General features: G+C 40.8%; 2 protein-coding genes across 6 annotated transcripts in view; one reads left to right on the top strand and one right to left on the bottom strand.

Annotated features, from left to right (window-relative positions):
* Positions 1-5,795, top strand: part of gmppb (GDP-mannose pyrophosphorylase B) — a 20,058-nt gene extending 14,263 nt beyond the window's left edge. For all 3 annotated transcript variants that reach the window (XM_043708465.1, XM_043708464.1, XM_043708466.1), the window contains exons 9-10: positions 2,987-3,169; positions 4,948-5,795. In XM_043708465.1, coding sequence (XP_043564400.1) covers positions 2,987-3,169; positions 4,948-5,079 — 315 coding nt within the window. In that variant the 3' untranslated portion in view covers positions 5,080-5,795. The remainder of the gene's footprint in view (positions 1-2,986; positions 3,170-4,947) is intronic.
* A 2,037-nt stretch (positions 5,796-7,832) lies between these two features.
* LOC122559128 (E3 ubiquitin-protein ligase RNF123) overlaps positions 7,833-9,900 on the bottom strand; it is a 389,631-nt gene continuing 387,563 nt past the window's right edge. For all 3 annotated transcript variants that reach the window (XM_043708460.1, XM_043708459.1, XM_043708461.1), the window contains exon 39: positions 7,833-9,257. In XM_043708460.1, coding sequence (XP_043564395.1) covers positions 9,152-9,257 — 106 coding nt within the window. In that variant the 3' untranslated portion in view covers positions 7,833-9,151. The remainder of the gene's footprint in view (positions 9,258-9,900) is intronic.

Below are 9,900 nucleotides of genomic sequence, written 5' to 3'. Positions count from 1 at the left end.
GCCGGTGTTGGACTGGGATGGACAAAGTTAAAAATCACACAACACCAGGTTATAGTCCAACAGGTTTATTTGGAAGCACTAGCTTTTGGAGCGCTGCTCATTCATCAGGTGGTTGTCTTGGTATGGTCTTTTAGGAAGTGGTGATTTTCTCCTTTCTCCCAGCAGGTGGCAGTGACTGTCTAGTGTTTGGATAATATTTTTCTGTTAAAGCCCCTGATTTCAAATGTTTGAACAGATTTGCCTGTGTGACGGTCTGGGATTTCACAAACCAAATATGAAATTTTATTTTTTCTGCAGTTCTGTTTGAAACAAAAAAAGAAGTCAAAATTGCAATAGGAGATCTGTAGGAAGTTGGTGTTCTTATGATAGACAATACAGGAACAATTGGGAGTGGATGGTGTGAGAGAGATTACAAGATGTCACAATCATATAGATGTCATAGGAAAAGGACCTTCAACCCATTACATCTGTGCCGGTCATAAACAACCACCTAACTAATTCTCAAGCTCTTGACCCATAGCCTTGTATATCTTGGCAACCCAAGTGCACTTCTAAATACTTCTAGAATGTTAAGAGGATTTCTGCCTTTACCACAGTTTGTTCCTGTCTATTCGCCTCATAATTTTATACATCTCAATCATGTACACTCTCGTTTTCCTCAGAGAAGAGGAAATTAACCTCATTGTGTTCAACTTCTCTTCATAACTAAAACTCTTCAGTCCAGGCAACATCGTGGTAAATCTCCTCTGTACCCTCTCCAATACTTTCCTCCTATAATGTGAATTCCATAACTACACAATACTCTAGCCTTGCCCCAATCAATGTTTTATACTATTCCAGCATAATCTCCCTGCTGTTTAACTTTATGCCTCTGCTAATGAAAAAGTGTCCTATTTGCCTTCTTAACCACTTTATCTACCTGTCCTGATACCTTAAGGGACCGATGAACGTGCACACCAAGATCCTTCTGATCCTCAGTGCTTAGCAGGGTCCTTACATATTCCCTTGCCATATTTGTCCTGCCCAAGACATCACCTCAGACTTATCCGGACTGAATTCCATTTACCACTGATCAGCCCACATGGGAATACCATCTATATTCTCCTGCGATCCAAGGCTATTCTCACTATTTACCACCCCACCAATTCTCATATCATCTGCAAACTTGCTGTTCACCTGCCCCACGTTCATGTCTAAACCATTTATATAAACCACAAACAGCAAATGGACCAACACTTATCCCTGTGGTATTGCACTGGACACCGATTTCTATTCACAAAAATGCTCCTCAACCATCACCCACTCAACTGACTGATCCGATTTGCCAAATTTATTTGGATCCCACGAGCTCTTACCTTTGCTATCAGTCTCCTTGTCAAAAACTGTACTGCAAGTCTGAGTACTTGACGTCAAAAGCATTGTCCTCATCTACAGGCCTGGCCACCTCTTTGAAAACTTCAAGCAGACAATTGGTCAGACATGACCTCCCCTTAACAAAACCGTGCTGACTGTTCTTAATTAATCCCTGCCTCTCTGAATGCAGATTAACTCTGTCCCTCAGAACTGCTTCCAGCAGTTTCCCCACCACCAAGATTAGACTGACGGGCCTGTGGTCAGTCGAACACATTTTGGTCCAGGTCTAAGAAATGTCAATCTCCCTGAGCTAGCTAACTTTGTAAATAAAACCACAAAGTCTGAAGAATCATGGTACTTGAAGTGTAAATCTTTTTTTCTCCACAGCTACTGCCAGACCTGCTGAGTTTATCCAGCACTTTTGTTTTATTTCATATTTTTACAGTCGCTGTGGTGGTGCAATATAACCATCAGAAAGAAATAGTCCCAAAATGAATTCTAATTTAGACTGAACTCCCCCATACTAACTGGAATAGCATTGCTGTCTGGGCCAGCATTTTATTGTCAATTACAAATTACCTTTGAGAATGCATTTGTGAATCTTGTGCAGAATTGAACGTTTTGCTAGGTCACATCAGAGAGCATTGCTGTGGGACTTGGAGCTGATTTCCTTCCCAAAAGGGCATTAGTGAAGCAGATGGGTTTTTAATGACAATCTGGCAGTTCATTTTACCTTGTTTGTTTAATCTTGCTGCACTGTGATTAGAAGAGGAGCAAGTTTTAAGATGATCAGAAAGCCTGTCTTTCAACCAATTAAAAGTCAATGAAATAATGATTTGAGGAATGTGAGTGTTGCTGGGAAGACTGACATTTACTGATCACATCTGGTTCCACACAAGGTGTGACTTGTTCAGGTAATTAAGAGTCCACCACATTAGTGTGGAATTGATGTATATAGGCCTGACTAGATGCAAGTGGCTGATTCCCTTCCCTTAAGGGCATTAATGAAAGCAGTTCAGCTGTAATCGACAGATACGTTGACAACACTCAATGAATCGCTGAATCTAAATAGAGAGAGCAGGTTCTGCCAAGGCTCCCACGGTGAAGGTTCCAAAGTGCGTCCCTCTCTATTTCTGAAAGTCCGTTCACTGTTGATGGTAATAATGTGTGCACTCCTGCATGTGAAGGCAACACTGGGAAAGGCAGTCAGAGTGAGGCATTGGTGTAGCAGTGCCACTTATGGTTTGAAGACTGGAGGAATAATTGTTTGGCAATATTGTATGTTCATATTGAGGGACGTCAGTACTGAGGAAACTGAGCACTGCCATGTGAAATATCAACTTTGCCCTATCCTGCTCAATCATTATCTTTCAAACCTGAGTTCTGAATATCCCTTCTTACTGCTATTGACATCTCCACATCCAGCAGTGGCCCTGCTTCTCTCATCTGAATGTTGGTGTCACTTTGGAGCTGATTTACTGGTTTAGTGTTGGGGCTGGCCAAAGACTTTCAAAGTCAGATGTGTGACTCAGTCCTGTATAAGCTCCCGATTGTATTTCAGCCCCCAATGTTCATCTCACATTGTGAACTTGTCTCCTGCAGACTGAGACTCACTGTTAATTCTCTCCACCAGGATCCCAGTGCACAGATTGGAGAGAACTGTTCCATTGGTCCAAATGTGACAATTGGCCCTGAAGTGGTGATTGAGGATGGAGTGCGTATAAAACGTTGCACAGTCCTAAAGGGCTCCAGGATTCGTTCACACTCTTGGCTGGAGTCCTGCATCATTGGCTGGAGCTCAGATGTCGGGCAGTGGGTGAGTAGACAGGGGTGCATCATGTGGAGGAATAAGGGAGGATACTAGTGGAGGAGGTCTGAGCAGTTTGGTTGGTGAGAGATGTTGTTGGCTGTATCTGAGAGAGAGGGAAACAATGGGGGTGGAGAGATGAGAGTGAATGATGAGGAATTTTTCTCTGTTCCAATGCATTCACAGAGACAATCTCGTTTAATTTTCAGGTTTCTAGGTACCACTCTCTCCATAGCATGTGGCAATATCCTCCCAGGTCTTGTGTGGTGCTGCTCAGCAATGGCTCTTTTGGCAGAGTGAAGACATTGAGCAGGCTTGCTCACTCTGAAGGCTGAAAATGTGTTGCTGGAAAAGTGCAGCAGGTCAGGCAGCATCCAAGGAGCAGGAGCATGAGGGCTCATGCCCGAAACGTCGATTCTCCTGCTCCTTGGATGCTGCCTGACCTGCTGCGTTTTTCCAGCAACACATTTTCAGCTCTGATCTCCAGCATCTGCAGTCCTCACTTTTTCCACTCTGAAGGCTGCACTGGGTTAATCGTTGCATCATGTACTCTCATGATTGCAGAAACCAATTAACCTTTGGCCCATTTTCTGGGTGCAGATGAGGTGGAGGGGACAGAATTATTCAATATGCTCAGTCTGTGTCTATCAAACACGTCCAAATCACGGGATCAGTTTAATGTTAACGAGAGACCTTTCTTGGGAACATATGGAGGCCTTTTAGATCTCAAGCCTGTTCCTGCAGTTAGTGATTTAGTGTCTGATTTACCTGAGGAGTAATAGGTTTTCTTTTTAAGAACAAATAGTTGGGGGCTTTGCTGAATAAAATCAAAACATATTTCAATTTAACAATTGATTTCACATCAATGAAAATGTACAGAGGGATGTTTTACCATGTTTTCTTTCCTCACCCAAATACCAAGTGGTTTACCTAATTTTCCAATCCAAAGAGAAGGTTTCTGAGTCAAGAGAAATTTGAATGGTTTTTTATATATATATAGGCATTACTAAATTCCTTTAAAATATTGGCCATTGTATTCCTTGGAACTGGTGTACAAGGAAACGTAATCTGTTAATGCTTCTGTAATTTTAAGTGAATGGACCAAACTGACAAATCAATGTCAATGTAGGCAAGTGTCAAATTGCTCACTTTGAACCTAAAAAGATGGAACACAGTAGTCTCTAAATAATAAAAAGCTAAAAGGAAGTGGAGGTCTGTCATGAACAGACACAAAATAACCTTTTTTTTAAAAATGGAATGCTGGCCTTTTAATCTACAGGATTAGAATACATGGGGTAGATGTTTTATTTCAGTCTCTTGCAAACTCTGCTTGTCACTGTGGGCAGTTTTGGGCATCGCCATCTTTGGAAGGATACATTGGGCCTGTGGGTAGGATAGTGCTGTGAGATTACATAAACTAGGGCACAGTATATCCAAGAATGTGGAAGGTGAGAGACCAATTTGATCAAGGTTCTTGAGATATAAAGGAAACCTATTGAGGTAGATAGAAACTATTTCCAATGGTTTAAGGGGCATAGTTTTAAAAAACAAATTGGAGCCACACTTTTCAGGAATGAAATATATCCCAAGGATGGTAGAAGTTTGGAACTTTTTCCACAAATAGTAATTAACGCTAGATCAATTATCAATTTTAAATCTGTTATTTTTTTGTTAAGGAGTCAGGTTGCAGTCATACTTAATCTCATTGACTAGCAGAACATGTTCCTGAGTAATGAAATGTTATATTACTCTTGACGACATTTGGGCTCATTCTTGTCTGCTTCCAGGTGCGGATGGAGAATATTGCAGTTCTGGGAGAGGATGTGATCGTGAAAGATGAGCTGTATCTGAATGGAGCCAATGTCTTACCTCATAAATCCATTGCTGATTCGGTGCCTGAACCCAAGATAATCATGTAGGTCATAGCAACTGACCTTGACAAGGGACACGAGTCCGGAGTCCAAGCTAAAAGACGGAGCTATGCCAACCACCAGTGGATAGAACAGGGCTGCTGATGAAGTCAACAAGGGTCCAGATACTTCATTAATTTCCCCTGACAGCAGAACTTGCACTGTGACAAGTTACTTGTAGCTCTTGTCTTTCATTGGTTTGTCTGAGGGAAGAACATCTTGAAATGGCTGCAGTTTGATTCCCACAAGTATTTGCTGATTGTAATTATTGATGGTGATTCCAAGGGGAGTGGGTCTTCTGGTGTAGTATTGGATTCAGCACATCTTATGCCAGTTGGAAGATGGCTTTGAAAACACTTCTTGGAACAGCTGCACCTCACAGTACTTAAGTTTGATGTACTGTCTTTTCAGAAATTAAGTCTATTTCACAGACAGTTCAAGCCCCTCATTTACCAAAGGCATATGGTCAGTGTTGTAAGTGATATCTGGAATTCTTCCTTTGGTCTGATATGGTGTCTTCAAAATAATTTTTGTAAACATTCTTTCTGCCTTGAAGTTGGCAGTTTCCTTGGTTTATGGAATTATGAAGCCAAGCTGATGAAACATCACACCCAGTTACCAACTTGCTTTCACTGTACTGATGTTGGGCTCAAGGCTATATTAGGTTTAGTGGATTGTTTCTGAGAATAAATGTCAGGGGTTTGACAGTGTCTCCTGGAAGTTGAGATCGCTGCCTCTTTACTCCCCTGTATTATCCTTTCTTGGGCCAGTGAAGGCTGGCATGTTTTAAAACGTAAACAGTTATCCTGTCAGTGACCAATGATAATTGTGGGTTGCTTCAAATCAATTCCTCAGACTTTCCAACTTTTTATTTAAATCAACAAAAATGCTGGTTTTCTATAAACTCAAGGTTTATTTGGATTAGAGCATTGCTTTGATGAAAAGCACTTTGATTAAAATTCATTTTGTGGACTAGGTGTGGAATTGGCTGCTGAACTTGTTTACAAAGTGTTGGCCTGTACTAGCTGAGCAGTGAGCCAGGCGTTTGCAGCTTTCATGCAGCAGTGAATTATAGACCTGTCCCCCGTTGTTTTCTAAAGTTAGTTAATGAAGATAGGAAAAACACTCATCACTGCAAATGTCATTCAATGGTGGTTCAGCTACATTAAGTGCTGGTGGCTGAATGGAGTATAAATGGGAATTGCTGAATGCTTGAGGGCTGTTGCCAAAAGCAATTCTACTGATTCTTGGCTGCACTGATTTTTAAAAAATCTATTTACCTTGCAGGTTTTGGATGAAAAGAGAAAGAATTCTAAGTCTGATTGTTGCATTTGTCCCATTGGGGTAACTTTCCAAATAACTGGTTGAAAATTTCTAATCTATAAAATATTAAAAGTGTAAGCAAGATTTAAGACCAGAGTGTTAGAAAGCAATGCTGAGAGTTTGATTCAATAGGAGTATTAACTTGTTAAGCTAAAGGCTGAGAGTTTGAGCCTTGGTCCAGGACGTGCTAGATTGTCTGCAGTGATTAACTGGCTGCTCCAATGAGTGAGATGGGACTTGTTCTAAAGTATTGCTTGATGTACAAACAGTGTAGTAGGCTTACAGATAGATGCATAAATCATTTTAATGCTCAGCTCTGCACTTACAACTCCTTCAAGAATTCATCACAAGCAGCAGCTTCATTCACTCCACATCTCCAACAAAAGGGATTCCCAGTACAAGTACAAAAAGCAGGAATCATTGGATTCTCACACTGCACACAGTTTTAGTGAGGTGGAGCTAGTCTCATCACTGTAGACCTTTCCTCACTTTAATACAAATAACATCAATAGAACTGGATTCTAATATCCTACCAACTGTGTATAATCGCAATCAAAACAACTGGTTGTGGATGATTCTTCTGTAAAAATGAACAAAACTCTGAACCATTAAGGAAGGGTTTTTGGGTAGGGTTGAAAATTTCACAATGTGTTAACACCATATGTTTTTATACTGGAACCACACACTTGTCACAACATTCAACCTCTTCCTAAAACCTGCAAATTATTTGAAATACTACATGCACAACTATAGTTAACCCCCTGGTTCTGCTGGATTTTAATAGGTAACAAGTCAGCTGTTCAACTAAACACATTCCTCTACTCTGTTTAGTTCCAATAGAACTATAGTTCCCAACTTGTGATGGAGCAAGAGGACCATCAACAAAGTATCCTTAAGACACTTGTAGTGTGAAGCTGCATCACAGCTGCATCATTGGAGCCATTGTGATGAAAGGTACACATTGGTCTGAGTCCGTCGCCAGGTTGGTGCTGTAAAGTGCATGTTCTGGGCTGACCAAATGCTGGTGACTTTGGGAGAGTATTTGCTGCCAGTCCATTATATGAATGGGGGTCATCTTTTGTTGGGATTGATTAGTGAAGTGGGAGAGAGTATTATAATTGAGAGTCAGCAGTTACTCTTCATTGTCACATTGTCTGTTTGTACCTCTGGTTGGTTGCAAAAACAGGAGAAATTGGCCTTAGTTAAAGATGCACAACTTTCATGGAGAGTTACAGTGTCTCCTTATTGTCTGAGAGTTCGATGTGGTCAAGTTTCTCACCCAAGTGTGCTTATTTTCTCTCATAAATTGTTCATTTTTATGTTCAGAAGTTACTTGTTTAAGTAAACCAAATCTTAGTCACTCACACATATTTCACAATACTACAGTGCAGAACAGTTGGAGTCTCAAAAGAATTATATTAAAAAAACCTGAACAAGAAGCCTCCACTACCTTCTGATCTTTTTGGCATAAGATGTCCATGACCTTAATCCCATAGCAGACACAGAATCCTTAGACAGAGAAAGCAACTCCTAGTGCCATCAGATTGATGGCAAAACCTCACTATGATGTTAGCAATATGTCTGTTATACTGCACACTGTAAACAAATATCAAAATGTGACCAAATGCAATCATTTTCTTAGTTGACCAGCTTTTGAAAGTAAAGGGGCCCTGATTCAAATAATTCAACAGCAGTTCCAGTTCTAGAGGTAAACATTTCTTCAAATTAAAACTGAAGGTGTAAATTAATAGATGAGAAAATGGAAAAGGATGGAAGGGTGAGGAGATTTGGTCAGAGAGGTGTGTACAGGAATTGCAGAGGCCTCCTGGGGGTTGGCCATTTGAGTGCTGTGACTGCGATATAGGTGAGAAGTGGTAAAATTACAGGTAAGGTTTGTTAACACTAACACTCCAGTGAGTTGTGCAGTGTCAGTGCTAGTTACCTGAGCCAGAGGTCTTTCATGTCAAACATGCTAAATTTAAAGGGCAAACTTCAGCCCCATGCCAACTGGTGAAAACCAGTCCTGACAAAAATAATGGGATGGGCAAGAATTGGAGAGCAATATTTCCTACGTAGGATCCTGAACAACTCAGGATGATTTGCAGAATCTTTTGAGTTTGAAGGAAATACTCCATAGTTTTCTGACTGGCTCGTTTAAGAATGTAAGAACACAAGGATAAAACGAAATCAAACAATTAGGCTAATTAACATAAGTCTGAATTCTCTTGGTGCTTAAAAGTTCCCAACAAAAACCTTAACGGCAAGTGAAAGGGATCCAGGGAGTTCTCAAGAACTTGAAATAATTAGACAGAAGGACATTCCCTCACAGGTTAGGGGACAACTAACTGGTTTATTTCCAAAGCCCAATCAGTCTCTTTCGCTGATACTGAACTACAGTAGGGCACATAAATATTTGTTTCTTCTTCCATTGCTTTATTCATGAGCTGATTCGGGGATAGGCGTTAGGACCCAGGGTGGCAGTCATAGCTAAGACACGTTTGTGTCAGTGTTTGATGGGATAGAGCGAAATCCAATCTGTTAATTGCCCTTCAGAACACGTTAGTCTCAGTCACAAGCGATCAATATTTGAAACACAATAGCAGTCTAACAAGCATATCACCCACTCAGTGAATCACCAAGGGTCATTCCCTCTTGTAAACATCGGATATTGATCATTCTGATCCCTGCATTACGCAGTCCCCGACGTCCTGAAGCAGCATTCCTTCTCCTTAGTGTTGGAAAACAGGGTCAGTGATAACTAGGAGGAGGAGGAGGATGGTTTTGTATAATCATCCACTGCAGTGATCGTGGCCTTGCAGAAGAAACAATCTTTGTTGTTCATCAGATGCTGGTTGATGCAGGCCCTGGAAGGACAACAGCAATAACTCCTGATTAATCCTGATTTACTGTCTCAAAGACTAATCCCAGTTGCTTCATGTGTGCCCAGTCCTTCTCACTATTATAACACCTGTGCAGGAGAAGCAAAGCTTCAGGAAAGCTGGACTCTGTTTTCAAATACCATGAGATATTTCACAAGCAAGTGCAACCTTGCTTACAAATAACAGCGCAAATAGAGATTAGTGGGTGTGAGCTCATAGCCATTATGGGGATATGGTTACAAGACGACCAAAGCTGGGATCTAAATATTCAGGGGATTGTGACTTTTTGAAAGGACATGAAGAAATGGGTGGATGGGTACTTTTATTGGCCAAAAATGGAATAAGTCTCTGCACTGTAAGGATTCAATGATTAGGCTGATTAACAAAATAAGAACTCATGGTATTGATGGTAGTACATTAGTATGAGTAGAAGATTGGATAACATGTAGAAAACAGGATGGGGATGCGGGATGTATTTTCAAGTTGGCAAACCGTAACTATTGGAATGCCACAAGAATTCAGTGCTGGGACCACAATTATTTATAAGAGATATTTGGATGGTTATAGATAAGGGATCAGCGATGTTCTTCCTAATTTCCTTTAAAATATTGGAATGACAGATATTAAA

The sequence above is a fragment of the Chiloscyllium plagiosum genome, chromosome 18, assembly GCF_004010195.1.
Source record: "Chiloscyllium plagiosum isolate BGI_BamShark_2017 chromosome 18, ASM401019v2, whole genome shotgun sequence".
NCBI lineage: Eukaryota > Metazoa > Chordata > Chondrichthyes > Orectolobiformes > Hemiscylliidae > Chiloscyllium > Chiloscyllium plagiosum.
Note: the sequence above shows the minus strand (reverse complement) of the source record. Positions and strands in the feature narration are given on the sequence as shown.